General features: G+C 38.1%; 1 protein-coding gene across 1 annotated transcript in view; it reads left to right on the top strand.

Moving 5' to 3' along the window:
* Positions 1-21785, top strand: part of Alk (ALK receptor tyrosine kinase) — a 689643-nt gene that overhangs the window by 215359 nt on the left and 452499 nt on the right. Inside the window, exon 3 of the mRNA XM_074049423.1 lies at positions 1486-1650. Within this exon, the coding sequence (XP_073905524.1) occupies positions 1486-1650 (165 nt within the window). The remainder of the gene's footprint in view (positions 1-1485; positions 1651-21785) is intronic.

Here is a 21785-nt window from a genome sequence, read left to right as displayed (position 1 = left end):
TCCGGTAACTGGCTGCCTGTGCAAGAATCTTCAGCCCCACCTCTCTGCTGCATTCTAAAACTCCCAACACTAGGCTTGTCTTGAAGATGGAGGGAGTAGTGGCTCCAGAAGCAGCTGTTCAAAAGCACCAGTGCTAATTGGGAGTTAGCACTGCCACACAGAATGACTTATCAAATTAGCTATAATCCTTTGGAAAATAAGGACCTTAGAATCTTAAAAAAGTTAAACCAAAAAGGAATTTTAGAAAACAGGTGGTTAATATCTTTTGTGTGAGGAGCCTGAAGCCTAGAGAAGTTAAGGGGCTCATTGCAAGTCACTAGGAAAATCAGTGGCAGAGCTGGAGCTCAGGTTTCACTTAGTGCTTATTCTAGAATCATCTAGTCTATAAACTTTATTTTACAGATGAGGAAAACAAAGTCTACACGTGGGAAGTGGGTGGCCCAACCTGGACCAAAACCAAATTCTCCACATTCTTTGTCCAATATTCTGTTCTTTATATCACGTTACCTCTTTTTTCGTAGCTCTGTGGCTGAGTGGAGAAGAAGTAAGTTGGCTGAATGAGTTATATTTTGGTACATCCTCTGGTAATGCATGAGCAAGCTTTGAGAGCCTACCATGTGCAAAGTACTTCACTTTAAGTAATAGACAACAAGTATGGAAGGGCAAAGGGAAGCCAAGAGTCCTGTGTTCCCTAAACGTGGGAAACATGAAATGATGGGGACACAAGGAAGATTTTCCCTGGAGAATCCCACAAGATCATAAGTGTGCCAGTGCAGGAGATCCTGCCTCCTTCTTTGTATATCTTTACTCAGTGGCCTTCCCCAGTCCCTGTCCAGGAGAGAGTAATCCCTTGTCCACTGTCATGGCCTTGGCCCTCTCTGCTGGTAGGAAAGCTGAGGGGTGGATTACAGAGTAGTAAAGCAGGACTGTGGGCAAAACTTTAGTTCCCTTTGGCCTGTTTCTTCTTGGTCAGGGTAGGGTGTGACTAGGATTTCTCCTGACCATTGGTTGTATATACACAATAACATTTTATCACCAGTTCTTATGGCAAATTTGGGAGGTAGATTTTTATCATCCCCAGTGAACAAGTGAAGAAATTGAGGGTTAGAAAGTTTAATTTTCTTGCCCGGAGCCATGCAGGGGGTAAATGTCAGGGGAAGACCTAGTTTAAGACCTAACTGGTAGGCTCTGCTTACTGGCTTTGAGGACCTACCTCTCCTACTGAAGAGTCTCAAGGATGAAGAGCTGCTCACTGTCTGCCTTTTTGCTTTTTTTATTCACTTCTCTGAGGATACCTCTCATGATGTGAGTTACAGAAAGGACATGTTTTCTTCTTTACCAGTATGGAGCCCAGTCACCTATGATATTAACAGTTCTCTTTCCCTAGACAGAGTGAAGATTGTTAATGAAGGCCAACCTCCTAGAGTAGAAGAGGGCCATGTTTGGGAAGCACTTAATTGCACTGACTCTTGGTTGTCATTGCAGGTCTGGAGTGCAGTTTTGACTTCCCGTGTGAGCTGGAATATTCTCCTCCACTACATGATCTAAGCAACCAGAGTTGGTCCTGGCGCCGCGTGCCCTCTGAGGAAGCCTCCCAGATGGACTTGTTGGATGGGCCTGAGGCAGAGCATCCTAGGGACATGCCCAGAGGTAAGGGTAGAAGTTACGGAAAAGCATCTAGATGGGCCAGGACCAGGCTGGAGTGCCCATTTCATTTGAAATGATGAGGCTTGAAACATACTTTTATTATCTGTGTTTCTCTGTAACTTCTTAGGCCGTGCAATGAAGGGGGACATGCAAGCCTAATTTCAAGATCAGTACAACCCTTTATTATTTTACCAAGATATAGAAATAGGATTTCAAAACTCTCTTTCATGCAGATTTCCTAAGGTAAGATGTGCACTGATATGTTCATTAGTTTGGAATGGGGCTACCAGATAATAAACAAGATATCCAATTAAATTTCAATTTTAGATGAATGACAAATGGGTTTTTAAAGTATAAGTATGTCTCATGCAATAGATAGAATATACCTGTACCAAAGACTATTCTAATTGTACTGGAAAATTCAAATCTGATTGGCTGTCCTGCATTTTTATTTGCTAAGTATTAATTTGGAAGGTTCTATAGAACTGGATTAAATGTTTGTTTTAAAGCATTTAATGAAAGCATTGATGAATATTCAAGCTACATGTTTATTTTGTATGGTGACTCCAGTAGTTCTGAGCTATTTATAACCATTCCTTTCTGAATTTTCAGTGCCTGAAAAGGGTAGATTGACTAAGTAGTGGTACTTATTATATATTTGTAGTTTTTAGTGAGAAATCGGGAACCAATAAGTCCTAATGCAGCCTTCAGGTTTCTCTAAGACAAACCTTAGGGATCCCAATTCCTTGAATCCAGAAACCTTGACTGACTCTCAAACTGACAGCAGGGTATTTGGTCTTGGGAAGAAGTAATAACTGAAATAGTAAGGGGCCTTCAGGACACTCAGAGTAGAATTTTCAGTTTGCAAAGCCCTTCTACCTACACTGTGTCATTGGATTTGAAATTTGTGAAGGAAAATGGGCAGATGAGAAAGCTGGGACTCAGAGGAGAGCAACTGGCCCAAGATCACAGTGTTTATACTTGTACTTCCACTTACAGGTTCAGCTCTCGATGCTTCTCGTGATGAGTCCGAGAGAAGGGCATTGTCCACCATGTCATGTTTCTGCCTCTGTAGCAAAAGCTATGAGCAGAGCTTGCTGTGCAGCCAAGTTTTCAAGGGTGATTATCTTGGGATCATAAAATTAAGAGTTTGCCAGAGACAGGTCTCAGATCAGCTGATGAAGGTGGCACAAATATAATGAATGCTCTTAGGTTTCTATGATACCTCAGCCTTGAACCCTGTCACAATATCAGAACTTTGAGACACCGTTCCTTTCTGTACATTCTCCTGGGCTAACCTTTTCAGTTTTCATAACTTTCTTGAGATTGGTTTATATTTTAAGTTTCTTTTACCTGAATACTGATGTCTGATGTGTATTATGTTTGTGGTAGGGAGTGTATGTGCGGGGGGAAGTGGCCCTTAACCTAATAATGCATCAGAATAAACTGAAAAAGGTACAGAAAGTACTGGTTAGACCTCATAACCTAAGAGTCTGATTCAGTAGATGTGAACAGGAGCCTAGGAATTTGCATATTTAAAAATTTTATTGTGAAATCTATCATGTTCAAAACCACATGTGTGTATAGATTAAAGATGCAATCAAACCAATACCTGTGTTCTTACCTCTAAGTGTAAGAATTTGAATACTGTCAGTCCCTTGGCAACCACCTGCTGGAACCTACATCACAGATCCCTCTCCATTCTCAGAGGTAACCATGGTCCTGAATTTTGTGTTAATCATTCATTCACCTTCCTTTATGGCCTTACCACTTATGTATAAGGTCCCAAAGAGTGTATTGATTAGGTTTGCAACCTTTTAATATAAATGAAATCATATCATCACTTTAGGATTTATCTATTTTGATTCAGGTAGCTATGGTTTATTGTTTTTCCACTACATTGAACCTATTGCATGAAAACACCGCCATTTCTCTTTTCTGCTGTCATCGGACATTTAGGTTGTTCCCAGGTTTTTGCAATTACTCATTACACTGCTGTAAGCATCTTTGCAGTCTCTTGGTGCACCTCTCCAAGTGTTTCTATAGAACGTTTAGCAGGGGTTGAATTACTGGGTGATAGGGTCACTGCATCCTCCATTTCCAGGTAATGCCAAGCTATTTTCCAGAGTGATTGCACCAACTTAATTATACTTTCTCACCAGTGATATGGTAGCATTTCTTCCCATGACTTTACATGCTCACCAATAACTGGCATTTCATTTCTGTCCATCTAGTGGGTGAAATACAATATTTCATTGCAGTTTCAGTTTCCATTCTTTAAAAAAAATGTTGTAGTAAATTTCTCAGATGATTCTGAGGTGTAACTGTGCTGCTTGTACTGTTGACATGGACTACCTTTCAGATTCACTCATATTCATCCACCACTAGGGACACCCATATTCTAAGACCCCATGTCTAGAAACATATATTTTGGTCATTGTAGATTTTTAAAAATATATTTATATTCTAGGGCTTGATCATGATCACAGTTCAGTGAGATGAAAAGGGTCAGCACCAGGCATGGTCCTCATGCCTCTAATCCCAACTATCCAGGAGGCACAAATAAGAGTTTTGCAGTTCAAGGTCAGCCTGGGTAAAAGTGCAAGACCCAATTTAAAAAACAACTAAAACCAAAAGGGCTGGGGGTGTGGCTCAAGTGGTAGAGAGACCCTGATTTCAAACCCCAGTACTGCCAAAAAGTGGGAGGGGGAGACAAATGGAAATTGTATTCTTTGTGAATTTCATAGACTTTGTGGAGTCAGGCATTATAAGTTTGAAAGTTGGCACTTTTTACATTGTTTGTACAGTGCCAATAAATTGGGCATTGCCCCTCTGACCTGCTTCTCTTTCTCCATCTTCTCTCTTGTGATCTCTGGCATGTGCGTGTTACACTGAGTACTGTAAGAAAATGAGTAAGGAGGAGAGAAGGGAAGGGAGGTGAAATAAATGTTCATTTCTCAGTGTTTTTAGTGTGGAAACACATCAATGTCTTTATGTTTTTATGAAGTTTGATCTCAAGGGTCAGTACATGCCCTGAATACAGAACTTCTCCCATTAGATGAGTCAAGATTGGAATATCCAGTTTCTAAGTATATATACATCATCAACATTCATCTCTCTGAAAAGCTGTTGCTCTTACCATATGGTAGTATGTAACATTCTTAAGGACAGAGGTGTGAACAACTACAGCAAAAGCCACTATGGATTAACCAGTCTGCTTCATCAAGCTTTTATATACACACATAATTTGATGGATTCTCCCCATTGTCAGAAATTTGTGTTTATTTTCTGTGGGATTGAAATGAAGGGTTCTATACTCAAAAAGCATTGGCCAGTTACAGAATCAAGGGACCAGCCTCCCAGCTATTCCAGGGATTCTTGCTACAACACTAAAGTATATAGCACTTTCAGTGATGGGTCTTTTATCACTTTCAAATCAACTCATTGCATCACTTATTCGCTGAAGTAGGATTGTTCCTCATGAAACAGGCTGACATAATAATGATCCTTGCTCTTTAAGGAAAAAGTTGGAGATACAGGCAGAAGAAATAACATACAAAGGAAGGACTGACATTCCAGTCCTAACTCCCTGTTCCTGTTTCTGTTTCTGTGTTGCTGGCGGGAAGCATTTTTGTAGTAGAGACAGAGGAGTGATGTGGTGTCTTTTAGGATAGTGTAGCCGCTGGTTTTGCTTTTTTTGGTTTTTTTTTTTATTTGAACATTTATTGGCTGGATGGTATTTAGACTCCACCACAATATTTCCTGTCAGGAGATAAAGAAGGTCCAGAAAAAGGCAGAAAGATAATACCAATCATAGATAATGAACTCTAAGAGTATAAATTTTGAATGATTTTAATTTATGGCCTCTGTAACTGGGAATAATAAGGGACATACATTTCAGAGCAGCAAGATAATAAAAAGTGATCATTTTGATGGAACATAATATTATAAATTAATAAAATCTTGGAGAATCATCAGGTTGAGGCAGTCTGTGACTTTTTAAGAAGTGCCAGGGGCATGTTAGATGCTGACTACTTCTCCTGGTTTAGAATGTAGTCAAGGGAACACATTTATCTTCTTCACGTAAGGTAAGATTTTGATCTCTAGCATGAACTGTAGTGTAAAAATGGAAAACACATTATCAGCCCACCTCAAAGCCCTCTCATTCTTATGTATGCATCAGAAGAACGGATTTAGACAAAGCTGTGAGGGGCCTCATCGTCTTCCCATTTCAACTCAAATCTCTTCCAGGGCTCTGATCTTCAAGTTTTTGCTTTGCTTTGTTTTGGGGAGGGACTGGATGGAGCACTGTTACTGAGATTCTTCTGTTCATCAAGACAGTTTCATTTTCTAAAGGTTGTGAAACATTGTTCTAAGCCCTAGAACGGCTACAATACTTCCACACAGGACTAGAATTCTGTAACACTAGATTAAGGTTATGCAGCCTTTTAGTCCACTCCTAGTATACCCTTGTGTATTAGTTTCCTGTAGCTACTGTAACAAATTCATAAAAACTGAGTGGCATGAAAAACATCAGAAATGTGTTTTCTCTCAGTTCTGGAAGCCAGCCATCCAAAATCAAGACGTCCATGGTATTGGTAGAGGTTATGAAGGAGAATCCATTTCTGATGGTTGCCGGCAGCCCTTGGCATTCTTTGGCTTGCAGATGTATCACTCCAGTCTCTGCCTCCATCGCCACAAGGCATTCTTGAACCCTGGATCTTTTATTTCAAATCTGTGCCATAATGGGAAACATGTCATTGGGTTTCAGGCCCATCTTAAATCCAGCATGTTATAATTCCAGGATTCTTAACTATAAGGTCACTTTCACAGGTACTATGGATTTTGGACATAACTTTGGAAGCAACTAAACCTTGAATTTTTTCCCCCTTTGTGTCTAGGTTGGCATTTTCCCTTCACCTATGGTCTGAGTTCTCAGGCCTCACAAAGGCTAATGAGGCAGGTTCAGAGAAGCCCAGGTTAATACCAGCATTTCTTGCACTTTTTCCATTTCCTTCCCTCACTCCAATGACTTGAAATATTCTTTAAAGAGCTCTGGAAACCTCTCCAGTAGACTCCATCCCAGGAATAACAGGAACCTGGGCCACCATTTGAACTTTCCCTTGATGGGAAGATCTTTTAGGGTATAACCCTGTGTGTACTCAGTCACTGCAGGCTGCAGCTGGGTACCTGAGTTGGCTCTGAATCTCATGCTCTGATTATTGATCCTTTGGGGATGTGGGTAGACAGCTGGAGTGATAAAAGTCTACCCAGCACTTCCTCCTTCACCCAACAAAACTCATCATTAGCCACTCATTTTTGCCTTCAGGCTTCATTTGCTGAATGACTGGGAGCTCATCAGTTAACCTCTTAGTCACTGGCTTCATACATAAGAACGGGTTTGCAACTCTCTAGAGAGCAAGTTCCATAAATGAGAAAGGGGTGGACATAGATGAGAAAGGGATGGACAGGCTGTGGGTAAGATGGAGATGGGAGGAACTTCACAGATGGAGAGGCATTGAGTTGGTGAAATGCGTGTCCATCCTTTACAACTCACAGGGCTCAAGAGTCACTCTTAAAGCCACCTGAGCAATGAGAGTCAATAACTGCACATTTAACCCTGCCTTTTTGAACAGCCCTTATGAAAGACCTCTAGTTTTAGAAGGATGTTGCATCTGGAAGAGTAGCCAGGAGATGTAAACTAATTGGAACAGGAGAAAAATGACTGGTGATTCACACACACACACAGAGACAGACAGACAGAGAGAGACAGACAGACAGAGAGCGCTGAACAAAATGATGTTCCTTTCTCTTCACTTATTTCAACAGATGATCCTAACTGGAACTGTTCATGGCAACCACTCAATCTCCACCTTCCTCAAACTCCCTTCCTGCTCTCTCTGTTTACCATCAAGTTTCTACTTTAAGGCAGTGGACTTCAAAATTATCTTACTGTTTTCCCCACCACTAAAATATTTTTGAGTATATACTATATATGTATTCATCAATTATATGCCTATAATTATATGATACTATTAGCAAAGTTAATTCCTTACTTTTTTTTTTTTTTTGAGTGGTACTGGGGCTTGAACTCAGGGTCTTGTGCTTGCACTCTACCAGTTGAGCCATGCCTCCAGCCCTTTTTGTTTTAGTTATTTTTCTGTTAAGGTCCCATCCTTCTACCCAGGCTGGCCTCAGACCATGATTCTCCTATCTCTGCCATCCAAGTAGTTGTCTTTCTCACTTTTTAAGATGAGAAGAAATATAATTATGGTCTTAGTTTGGAGACCACTGCAAGGCCTCTGTCCCCTATAAATGGAATCAAACTTCTTGATTTGCTAAGACATCTCACCCTGACCCCAGAGTTACTGATGTCTCTGTGTCTTCTCAGATGTTTTAAGGACGGTTTCTACCTGCCCACTCACTTCCTATAACCTGGCCTGTGCTAGCAAGGGACTCCTTCCCCAAGAGGGCCTCACAGACAGGTCTAGGCCCTCTGGTCTGTCTTATGTTTCAAAGGCCTTTTCTCAGTGTGAACATGATTTGAGGAAGAAAGTCATGATTCTCTAAAGTCAAAAGATATATTTCTCTATAGAAATTCTTGCTTCAGTTTCAACTGACATACCTTAGGCACAAGGTGGTAATCCAATATTTTCTACTAGAAATCTAAAAATCTATATTGATGCTTCTATTTATGATGCTGAAATAATATAATTTCCAGTAATAGAAATTAGTTATATAAATTATGGTATATCTAAAATATGCTACTATCACATTTATACTATGTAAAATATTTAATAATGTAGGAAAGTGTTTGAGATTTATTTTATATTTTAAAAACAGGTTAAGCAATGTATATAAGAGAAGTTGTCTCATAAAAAATACTATGTATGTCCATAAGGCAAAAAGACTACAAGGAAATACAGCAATATCATAGCAGAAGTTATTTCTAGATGACTGAATTTTCAGTGATTTTCATTTGTTCTATGTGCTTTTGTTATTTTCCACATATGAGCCCATGAGCATGTACTACTTTTATAATAAGATAAAACATGTTATTCTTTTTATTACAAAGCAATCAGTATCATATTGGATTATTTTAGACTTCTGGAGGAAAATGTTAACTATTTTATACCATATCAACCCAAAATGCCAGTGATGCTGGCTGGGGTAAGGTAGATAAGCAGTCAGATGAGAAGTTTGTTTCCTTTATAGGGTATGGTGCATTGGCAATTGGTGTCACCTCACAAACCCAGAGCATCCCTTCCCTCTCTGTCCGCGTCCACTCTTTGTTTGGCTTGTCTTTGAAGGGTAGGAAAGGGTACTTGTAGAAACGAAGAAACAATGGGTTCTAAGTAGAGCATTTAAGCAGAAATGGCATAGATACAGCCTACTTTATTTAAGCCCTTGTCCCTGCAGACTTGCCAGAATGGCTATGGAGGTCATGCCTTTCATTTGAGCACAACTCCTTATCAAACTAAAGTTACTGGGTGACTGTGTAGTCTCTTGTCCCTGCCCCTCTTCTGGAACTCAGCATGAAAGGCCACATTAGTTATCTAGTTCTATTTGCAGAAAACTGTCCCTCATTTCCTGAGTAACAAGGTTTTCAGGCCTTAGATCATGATCCTTGTGTAATCATCAAACACTGGTATGTGAGTCATCCTAATGGAAGTCTGGCACCAACCTAGTGGCTGAAGCTTGAACTTCATATAAGGACTTGCCTTAGTGGGCTGGCACGCTTGCTTCTGGTGCAGTATTGTTCACCCTCTCTCAGGACTGCTTCCTTTGACTTCTAAGGGTAGCCTTTCATTGGAAGCAATGAATGGTGGATGTCTAGTGAGCATTATTCTCCTTCACTAAATTTATAACCCTGCCTAGAGAATAAATCAGGAGATAGACATGTAGAATAAGAAAAAGGCAGAAGTTGAGGGAGAGAAGGCCTGGACTTTGGTTTCAACTCTTCCATTAGGGACATTGTTTTACCTCTGTAGGTATTAGATTCTTCATCTGAAATGTAAAGATCTTAGATCAGAGGCTCAATAAGGCCATTTCCTGCCCCAATATAAGATGGGGGTTGGGCCTGTCCAATACAAATGATGGCTAAATACCTGGCACAAAATCTGTGAGGCACAGAAATCCTACAAGCTAAATACAGACATCTCCTCCCAAGTTTTGGCCATGATTTCTAGAATTTGGACAGCTTTGTGCCTCAGGCCAACCTTTGTACTACAGCACCAAGACGGGATCCCCCTGGAGTGAGAAAAGAACTCCTGATTCATTAGGCTATTAATCTTATCAGGTTAGCTGCTTGAAGATATGGAACCTAAGGAACGATGGCAGCAAAATGCTAGGACTAGTGTGGTAGGAAAAATTACTTACACACACACACATGCACACAAATGTTCCAATCCTAGAAAATGTGAGTATATTATCTTACATGGCAAAAGGGATTTTTGCAAATGAGATTATCCTGGGTTATCCAGGTTGACCAAATGTAACCTGGGATCCTAACAAGTAAAATGAGAGTCAGAATCAGAGGACTGTGAAAATGGAAGCAGAGGTAAGACAGAGAGAAATTTAAAAGTATTGCACTCCAGGCTTTGAGGACAGAGGAAAAGGCTATGAGAAAAGGAATGTAGGCAGCCTCTAGAAGCTGGAAATAGAAGGAACACAGCACTTTAACCCCGGTGGAATAGACTTCTGACCTCCAGACTGTGATATCATAAATTTGTGTTATTCTAAGCCCCTAATTTTCTGGTAATTTGTTACAGCATCAATAGGAAACAAATACAACTAGTTTTAACCAAGTTAGATGGAAAAGTGATATGATCTTCTGACTAGGGTCAGAGCTTACATAGATATCATTCTAGAAATGGCCACACTCAGAGAACTGATTGGGCTTTGAAAACAAACTGACTTAGTTATTGTAGAAGTTGTCCAAAGAACTACTGCTGGAAGCACAGTCTCCCTGCCCCCTCCTCTGTGAACAGAGTAAACCTCTCTGTGGACCAGAAACAAAGTAAATACCCCACAGCAGCAGAGCTAAGGCTAGAAATAAGCAAATGTGTCTGGGAGTTTGACTCTTACAGGGTAAGAAAGACCAAAGCACCTCTATGAAGGGCCTGGAGAAAATATATCACTAGAAATGATGAGGCTGTGGTGAGGACACTACCTAGCCTGTGGAAAGAGCCTAAGGAAGTTGTGACACTGCTTAGGGCACAGTCTGGGATAGTCAAAGGAGTCAGTAAATCTGAACATTGCAGGGATGAGCTGTTGACTAGCTTGGGGACCAGCTGTATGTCTTGTCCCAAGTGAACTCATAAGCCACAGACTGCAAAGTGTTTTTCCATCCACAGTCATGTTTGATTCTCATAGTATAAAAAGGTGGCTGTTATCAGAGTCCCTGATGAACTGAAGCTAAAATAAGTTTCAAAGAGTGGACACTTGCTCTCTCTCATTCATTGCAGCATTCCCAGGGACTAGCACAAGGCTCAGTATAAAATAGACATTCATTAAATATTTCTTGACCTACAATTGGAAATAGAGATGAAGTTACAGGCTCAAACCTCCAAAGCTGGTATATGGCAGAGTTCAGTCTTCAATTGCAGAGTTTTTGTTTTTTGCTTTGGTGGCTGTGTTTTTCTTTCTTTCTTTCTCTCTCTCAGTGCTGAGGTTCAAACTCAGGGCCTCATGCATACTAAGCAAGTGTCTACCACTGAGCTATAGCCTCAACCCATGAATACAGTTTTTAAACATTGAATCCCCTGTTCTTTCTCTTATATTAAATTTTGCCTAAAACACAGACCCAGGCCCACTCCTACAGAAGACTCACTCTCATTAGATATCCAGCCATTTATTTAGGGCACCCCCACATGCCAGTCAAGCTGGGATAGTTCTCTGTTTTATGACACAACCAAATTAGATTCATTGTGGTGTCTGATAAATGCAGTGTCTTCAGAGGAGGTGAGAGAATTTTGGGAAGTCCGCTGTCCATTGAGTCTTCTTTGTGCATAGCTAAAATGAGGGAGGCTGCTTAAGGTAACCACAGTACAAAGGTTTTCTTCCAGACTCCAGATGATGCTTGCTGTCAGTGTGAGAAAGTGGAATCAGGTTACTGCAACCAGTGAGGTTCCCACCCACCTGCCCTTTGAGATGGAAGGACCACTATGCTGAGAGTCAGGATTGGTGAGCAGGTCTCAGTTCCTTAATCGGTGGTGAATTTTGTGGGTGGATCAGATAATCTATAAAAGTATATGGAGCTGTCTTTTTTATTTCCCTACTTCCTCTTTTTACAAAGTTTTTATTAATGTTATCTGGATTTTTTAGCCTCACTGATTTCTAGATATCAAAATATTCAGAAAAGACACATCCTAAAGAAATATGGTCCTCTGGTTAAGAAAAGCCATGAATCACTCTGAATTTATGTCTGAAGAAATGTGAAGGAAAGTCAGGACATTGCAAAAAATAAGACAAAATAAAGTTCTCTTGAGTAGGAATGACTACACTGTAATTCTAGTTAGAGCAGAGAGATAATTTTTACTCATTCAAGATAGAGAAAGACTTGTTTGAAATAAATTAAAGAAAGATCTGGGAGGCATTTTACCTCCTTGGCTCTCTTTCCTGATTTTGCAATAAAGTCAATGAAAATAATTCACAAGAGACCATTCTGTGGACAGGGAAATGGCGTGGGAGAATAACATGTGACCCAACCAGGTAAGAATCATCCTAGCCATGGCAGCCTAAAGTAAGGGGTACTTCTCTGTGTTGGTTTAAGAATTTGGACTCTACTATATAAGAAGTTTATTCAGTTCAGGTTTCTATGTATTACATATTCAAGGGTGTTTTTAAACTCAAGACTTTATGGAAATGCCAAAAAATTTGATGAGAGTGAGCCTGCACCCATGGTGGTAGCCATGCATGCATGTTTACAACTGGAATTGCAGCAGACTCTAAAGAATATACAGAGGTTCACCTCCATGCCCAGAATTCCCCACTAAGGGATTGCTGAAAACCTTTAACCTGGGTGACAAAGGCTATGGTCCAAGTTATTCTCATCTAAACCATTGTGTTCTATCTGGATTCTTTCTGCTTCTTGCTTTAGGATTCTTAGTACTGACTGGCCTTCATGCTTAATCAAAGTGCATTTGTTTGGTATCAATTCTTTCCTAATTGATTTTCATGGAAGTTGTTTTTATTTGGAAATATGCAAGATGCTAGTTTCACTTACTAATGGGACTGTCTGTATGTCCACATCCCTGTTCTCAAGTACACTCACCAGACCTTGTGTTCTTTTTGGCAGCTTTCTTCTCTCTGTTGTGGTCAGCATTCTCTGCATCTGGAGGCAGCATTTAAAGAAGTATTTGAAATATTCTTCTGGGAGTAAGGAATTATTGCAAGGTACTTAAGATGAGAATGGTGTTCTGATTGTGTAGTGTCCCTTATACAACACTGGACAGACCTTAAATTCACTCCTGTAGCAACAATTTGGAGTGCTCCTATTTAATATCCTAATTTCCAATATTGCTTGAGCTACACAAATATAACATGTTATTAAAATATCATTCCTTAGATTAGATACTTCTTTCCTAGGAATTCCGTTTTCTTCATTTGTTGACATGACATGTTTGTGTCCTAAAAATGTGCATTCTGTAGCAGTGTTTATTCAGGGAGTCTAGAGTGGGAGGGCTCAGGGTAGTTACTACTATCTTTCCATATCCAAGCACTTACTACAGATTATGCTGTATTTGGGACTTCTAAATATAAATTAGATAAAAATCACTGAGAATATTAAAAAAAAATAACAGAGCCATCAGAATGAGGATCTTAGAGAAGACAAATGTCTCAATTCCTCACATGAGTGCTTCATTCCTTTCTCTTGCTATTATTGCTTTACCCTCTCTCTTCTATCCCTTCATGAGCATGTTGGGACAGCTCTAGGTAAAGGACTTGACCTGTACCAGAAAAGGATAAGAGGAAGGCAATGAAGATCAATGCTTAAGGTGACAACCAGGCTATAAGGCACTTCTTTGTGAATTACAGATAATGACAAAATCAGAAACCTATTGTCCTAAAACATTGCTAACTAGAGAAGTAAGCCTAGCTGTCTAAACTGGCAAGATTTAAGCTAATTCAAAAGCTTAATTCTTATGAGAATGAATAAATAGTTAAAACAAAAATCTCATGCATTTTGGTAGTATTAGGGTTTGGACTCAGCCTCACACTTGCTAGACAGGTGCTCTACCACTTAAACCATACTATCAGCTCTTTTATCTTTGGTTAATTTTTAGATAAGGTCTTATTTTATGCCTAGACTGACCTGGACCACAGTCCTCCTATTTATGCTTCTTTTGTAGCTATGGATGACAGGCATATGACCACATCCAGCCATGGGTTGATATGGTGTCTCAACAAACTTTTTCCCTAGGCTGTCCTGAAACCAAAATCCTCACAATCTCCACCTCTTGAATAGCTAGGATTATAGGTTTCAGCCACTACACCCAGTCAGAAAAAAATACTTCAAAGATAAGCTGAATCAATTTGAGTTCTGTGTACCTGAGGTCAAAGACAAAATGGAAATTCAGTGCCTTTCAAAAAGGAATCAAGTATCCAGATGGAGCAAAAAAAAAAAAAAAAGATCCTGAAGGGGAGGAGTCTTACACCTACCAGTGGGATTTAGAAACTGAGTTTCTGCAAGAAAACCAATTAGCAATACTTTCAGAATACCTCTACAGGCAGCAGCAGCAACTTCTTTCTTAATTTATGCTTTGAAAAATATATGAGTAAAGTCATTGAGCTCATTTACCCTGGAAAAATAAAACAATAAAATGAAAATAGAGAAGAAACAACCAAAGGACATGAACTTAATAAAGAACATTTGTGTGACTGTCCTGGAACAACTCTTAGTAAAGGACTTAGCCTGTATAGAGAAAAGAGGAGGGAGGTTTGTACAGAAAGAAGGCAACATGAGCCAAATATTTAGGGATACAACTAAACTACAGAGCATCTTTCTGTGAATAAGGGGGGAAAACTACCTTTTTCAGTGGAAGAATTAGGAAAAGATGCCTCTTCTGAATGGATGGAGCCCAGTGCTAAAACTCAAAGCTTGATAAGTAGAGCATGAGCTGAAGTTTAGCTCCACTTGCTCTCCACTCAACACATTCATGTAAGACACAAACCACCCAACTGTGTACAATGACCCTGTTTGTATTTCTCAAGGATTACTTCCTGTCAAGTACTTATCATGCATTTCCTCACACAATACCATGGAGTAGTTTCAGAACATGTTTGGGACTGATACAATGAGGTTCAAAGAAGTAAGGTGAGGCTGGTTTTCCAGCTATAACCAAATGAAGAGATTGGCAAATTCTCTCCCCCAAACCAACTATAAGATTGGACAAAATTGACAGAAATAACTATTTCAGTACTCTAAATATCAATCAAAGATATAAAATAATGGATAAGTATTTGTGCTTTAAAAACTTTTGAACTTCAGATAAGAATAATGGGAATCTCGAGGAGAGGGTTCTAATTTGATTCTGCACTTGTCTACCCATCTCAGTCAACACAGAGGGCTTGCCAGAGTGGAGTAGACAGTGAGGAACAATAACCTCTCAGCCTCAATCAAAAGGAGCTCATTTCCTTTGGAGGGGCTGAGGTGTTGGTGGGCCAAGGACCTTCTCAGCAGTGTTGTAGGGAAACATGATCTCAACAGTGAGTAGGATGGGCAGGGTAGAGGAAGAACGTTCTGCTAGTCTCAAGTTCCAGCCATGGATGGGGCAGACATAGCTATGATGGAAATTGTATATATTCCCAGTGCAGGTGGTGCAGGACTGAAAGTAACCACAGCCTTTGAGCCAATTCTAAGGCTGTGTGGTTGTGCAGAGAAGACATGAAAGGACTCAGCAGCCTAAGCATTGAATGTATTCCTTTACCCACACACAGATCTATTGGTATATTACAGATACCTTACTGACTCAAGGTATATAAACACATCCTCTATCCCAATATTTGTAGACCACTAAACTTCATAGTGGTGAGCTACAGGAAGCCAGTCTTAAAAACAAAAACAAGCCATTTGCAAAAGAATCAACAAAGATACATCAGCAGGCATGTGTTGCAAGGAAGGTGGCTCTCACAGATACAGCTCAGCCAAGTGACTAAACAAAAAACAAACTTGAAACAACACCAAAACAACATAGCAATAACAACAAGCAAAGAACCCACAATGACCTTCAAATGAAACGTCAGGATCTAAAGTTGCTACAATATGTTGTCTATAATGTTCAATTTTCACCAAAAGTTAGAATATATGCGTAACTATTAATGGAAAAAAACATTAGAAATTGCCTCTGAATGTCCTTAGATATTGAATTTAAAAAACAAAGGCTTAAAAGAAGATACAAAAATATTCAAGGAACAATAACAACCAAAAAAAGTTTAAAGAAGTTTAGTATAAAACAATGACCAACAAAAACTAAAAAATTGAGAACTTGACCTAATGAACATTACTTTTATAGTGGTTTTGGGATTTGAATTCAGGGACTTGCAGTTGCTAGTCAGATGCTCTACCACTTGAGCCATGCCCCTGCCCTTTCTGCTTTAGTTATTGGGTAGGATCTCATGCTTTTTGCCTGGCAGCCAGCCTGGATTCTCCTGCCTACACCTCCTGTATAGCTGGAATTATAGATGTGAGCTACCATGTCCAGTTGTTTATTGAGATAGGTGTCTCACTGACTTTTTGCACAGGCTGACTTTGAACTGTGATCCTCCTTGTCTCCACCTCTCAAGTAAATGGGATTATTGGAATGTACCACCACATCTATCCCTGATAAACATTTTTTAAAAAAAGAAAATGGAAAATCTTGAGTTGTAAAGTATAGTAGCTGAAATGAAAAAAAAAATCACTAAAGGAGATCAATGGAAGATTTAATAAGACAAAAGAGAGAAAAAAAGGATGTAAACGTGGACCAATACAAATTTTCCAGCCTGAACAACAGAGAGAAAGAATTTGAAGAAAAATGCTCAGATCGTAAACAACAACTTTCTTCAATGTAGACTGTATGCTAGATCATAAATCAAGTCTTAATAGAGGTATGGGACTGAAATCATACAAAGTATATTCTTCAAGCAGAATGGAATAAATTAGAAGTTTTTAACAGAAAGAAAGCTGAGAAATTCCCAAATACTAGGAAATAATTTATCAAACTTCTAAATAATGCTTTTGTCAGGGAAAAAGTCAGTCCCACAGGTAATGCAATTGTTTGGATCTGGAATGTCCCCCTAAACTTCATGTGAAAAGCTTATTCTGCTTGGCACTATCAGAAGGTGGTAGGAAATTTAACAGGGGCTCTAGTAGGTGGTCTTCTGGTCACTGAGGCACTCCCTTGAAGAGGTTAGTAAAACCCTGCCTCTTCTCTCTGTTTCTGCTCTGGCTGTCAGGTGATCAGCTTTGCTCCACCACAGGCCCAAAGGAACAGGGCCAGCTGATTCGTGGACTAGCACCTCTGCAACCATGAGCCAAAATGAAACTTCACTTTGTAAGTTGATAACTTCAGGTATTTTTAATAGTAATGGAAATCTGACTTAACATAGAAAATTAGAAAATATTTTAATTGAGTGAAAATTGAAATAAAATATATCAAAACTCAGGAGAGTAAATTAAAAAGTACTTAAAACTAAATGTACATATTTGAATGTCTGGATTAGGAAAGAGTCTCAAATCTATACCTCAACACCTACTTTGAGAAATTAGAATATCAAGAAATACCCAAATCATGCAAAATAAAAGAAGTAAAGATTGGAGTACAAATCAATGAAATAGAAAACAGAAATGCAATAGAGAAAATCAATGAAGTCCAAAGTTGCTTCCTAAAAGAGATCATCAAAAGTGACAAACTTTTTTCTGAACTAACAAAGAAAAGAGAGAAGACACAAACTGCTACGATAAAAGAGGGAACATCACTGTTGGCTATAAAGAATTAAAAGATTATACAGGAAAAATTTTAAATGTTTTTGCTAATAAATTTGACAAATTAGATGAAATGAACAAATTCCTAGAAAGACAAAAATGATCAGAACCAATTCAAGAAAAAATAAAAAAAATCCAGATAGATTTTTGTTTTAAGAACTCAAGTTGGTAAATTAAAATTTTCCCAGAAAAAAAATCAGATGCAGATGTTTTCATTGGTGAGTTCTACCAAATAAAATAAAGAAGAAATAACATCAATGCTTGACATACTCTTTCAGAAAAAGAGGAATTGAACACTTCCCAGCTCATTCTATACCTCTGATACTAAAGATAGAAAACAAGTCACCAAGAGGAAATAAAACCCGATGAATCTCTCTCAAGAAATTAGATGTAAAACTTTCTAACAAAATATTAGCAAACCAAACCCAACAACAATTGAAAAAGATAGCACACCATGATGTTCAGAATGTAAGGCTGGTTTAACATCCAAAAATGAACCACATATTATATTAAAAAGATAAAGGACACAAATCATGATTATCTCAATAGAGAAAAGGAAATACCCAACACTTATGTAGGATAAAATCTCTTTACACACTAAGAATAGAGGGAAATTCCTCAACCTGAAAAAGGACACTGATGAAAAACCCCTACCTAATAACTTCCTTAGTGATGAAAGACAAAATTCAGCTTTCCCCGAAGACTAGTAATAAGGCCAGGATGTCTGCTTTCATCACTTCTATTGAACATTGAATCTAGCCAGTGCAATAAGAAAAAGGAAGGAAGGGAGAAATGGAGGCATTAAAGACAAACAGATTACAAAGATAAAGGTTAAAAAGACATTCATATTAGAAAAAATTTAAAGACATACAGATTAGAAAGGTAAAATAGTTTTTACTATTAAGTAACAAGATCCTTGTATAGAAAATCCTGAAAAGAATTCACAAATGACAAAAACTAATAGGATAAATAAATTAATTTAGCAAGGTCATGAATATGAAATCAGTATCACAAATAAATTGCATTTCTATGTTCTAACACTAAGCAATTCCCAAAAGTAAATTAATAATTCCATTAACCAGATAATCAAAAAAGAAGAAAATACTGAGGATAAAATTAAAGAAAAGAAGTACAAGCCTTATACACTGAAAATTATAGATCATTGCTGAAGAAATTAAAGGTAATCTAAATAAATAGAGAAGCATTACATATTCATGAATTGTAATAATCAATACTTTCAAAATGGCCTTCTCCCCAAACTGATCTATGAATTCACTGTGATCCCTTTCAAAACCCACCAGCCTTTTTTTTTTATTTTTGTAGTCTAAAATATATATATGGAAATGCAAAAGATCTAGAATGGACAGAGCATTTTTTTTAAAAATTGGAGGGATGACACTACCTAATTTCAAATTTTACCATGAAGCAAATGTAATTGAGACAATGGGCAAGAAGAAGAATATGTATCAACAAAACAGAATTGAGAGTTGGAAAATTAATCCTTAATTTATGATTGATAGATTTTTAACAAAAGTGCTTAGACAGTTCAGTGGGAGGGAGGTAGTCTTTTTAAGAAATTGTGCTGGAATAATTGGAATGACATATATAAAAAATGAGCTTAGACACTTACCTCATAGTATATACAAAAATTTTAATGGATCATGAATCTAAATATAAGAGCTATAATGATAAAGTTTCTAGAAAAAAAAGATTTGGTGTTACTAGCTATAATGCTAAGAATCAGAATCATTAAAAGAATTAATAAATTATACTTCATCAAAATTCAAAATATTTGTGCCCCAAAAGACACCATTAAGAAAATGAAAAGATAAACCTCAAGACTGGGAGGAAATATTTACTCATCATATATCATATAAAGGAATTGTATGCAGAATGTATAAATAACTCTTACAATCCATTAATAAAGACTAAAAACTCAATTAAAATGAGATTCATACCACTTATCTCAAAAGGATTTAGTGAGAATTAAACAAGATAATGTACTAACGCTCCCTTTGGCACAATGTTGCCATATAGTAAATACTTAATAAATGGCAGTGATAGTAATGCTCAGAAGTGCTATTAATATTTTGTAAATAAACAAAATGAGCTGCACAGAAGATAAAGAATTTCTCCAAGAACACTCAGGGCAAAAGCAGCAACATGTAGCTTGCAGAATCCAAGGAGGATTTAGAGAGAATGTCACAGATGTATCTCACACTGGGTAAGTGAAAGATGTTCCCCTGGGTCATCCCATCCCTGATGAGATACAGGGCTTCCCTGGTGTCTCTGTCCCATCAGTTCTCCTGAATAGGGGATGTTATGGGAAGAGGAAGAGAGGAAAACAACCAACCTTAGTGGGCCACTCTCTCTTGGTCTCAATTCTTATTCTCCCTCACTTGATTTTTGTTAATTGTTTAAGCATTTCCATAGTTTTTATCGGTATTATTTGAAATAGAGAAAAATTCCAAACTGCTTTAAATATCTATCAACAGGGGTCTGGCCAAATTAACTAGGATTTATCCATGACAAATGTAATTACAAAAGTAACACATATTGACAAAAAATTTAGATGATTTTGTACTGACCTGGAAATCTCCAGTGAAATTGTAGATTATCAAAAGTACGCATATTATAACCCACTGGCCAGTTTATTTATTTATTGATTGATTTTTTATTCATATGTGCATACAATGTTTGGGTCATTTCTCCCTCCTCCCCTCTCCCTTACTCCCCCCCACCCCCTTCCTCTCCACCCCACCCCCTTGATACCTGGCAGAAACTATTTTGCCCTTATCTCTAATTTTGTTGAAGAGAGAGTATAAGCAATAATAGGGAGGACCAAGGGTTTTTTCTAGTTGAGATAACGATAGCTATACAGGGAGTTGACTCACATTGATTTCCTGTGCATGTGTGTTACCTTCTAGGTTAATTCTTTTTGATCTAACCTTTTCTCTAGTTCCTGGTTGTTCACATCTTTTGTTAGGTTTACACCTAGGTATTTGATTTTTTTTTAAGGCTATTGTAAATGGAATTGTTTTCATATATTCTTTCTCAGTTTGTTCATTATTAGTATATAGAAATGCTAATAATTTTTCTATGTTGATTTTATATCCTGCTACCTTGCTGTAGCTATTGATGGTGTTTAGAAGCTTTTGAGTAGAGTTTTTTTGGTCTTTAAGGTAGAGGATCATGTCATCTGCAAATAGGGATATTTTGGCAGTTTCTTTACCTATTTGTATTCCTTTTATTCCTTCTTCTTGCCTAATTGCTCTGGCTAGGAATTCCAGTACTATGTTGAATAGGAGTGGAGATAGTTGGCATCCTTGTCTCATTCCTGATTTTAGAGGGAATGGTTTCAGTTTTTCTCCATTAAGTATAATGCTGACTGTAGATTTGTCATATATAGCTTTTATAATGTTGAGGTGCTTTCCTTCTATTCCTAGTTTTCTTAGAGCTTTTATCATGAAATGTTGGATCTTATCAAAGGCTTTTTCTGCATCTATTGAGATGATCAAGTGGTTTTTGTCTTTGCTTCTGTTAATGTGGTTTGTTATGTTTATTGATTTTTGTATGTTGAACCACCCCTGCATTCCCGGGATGAAGCCTACTTGGTCATGGAGACTGATCTTTTTGATGTGTTGCTGAATTCGATTTGCCATTATTTTGTTGAGGATTTTTGCATCAATGTTCATTAAGGAGATTGGCCTATAGTTCTCCTTTTTGGAGGTGTCTTTGCCTGGTTTTGGGATAAGTGTAATACTGGCTTCATAAAATGTGTTAGGCAGTTTTCCTTCCCTTTCTATTTTGTGGAACAGTTTAAGGAGGGTTGGTATCAGTTCTTCTTTAAAGGTCTGATAGAATTCAGCAGAGAATCCATCAGGTCTTGGACTTTTCTTTTTGGGTAGACTCTTGATTGCTGCTTCAATTTCATTTTGTGTTATAGATCTATTCAGGTGATTAATTTCCTCTTGGTTCAGTTTTGGATGATCATATGTATCTAGAAATCTGTCCATTTCTTTAAGATTTTCTAATTTATTTGAATATAGGTTCTCAAAGTAGTCTCTGATGATTTCCTGGACTTCCATGGTGTTTGTTGTTATCTCCCCTTTTGCATTCCTGATTCTACTAATTTGGGTTTTTTCTCTCCTCATTTTAGTCAGGTTTGCCA

Source organism: Castor canadensis, chromosome 12, assembly GCF_047511655.1.
Source record: "Castor canadensis chromosome 12, mCasCan1.hap1v2, whole genome shotgun sequence".
Lineage (NCBI taxonomy): Eukaryota > Metazoa > Chordata > Mammalia > Rodentia > Castoridae > Castor > Castor canadensis.
This window is presented reverse-complemented; position numbering and strand designations above follow the sequence as displayed.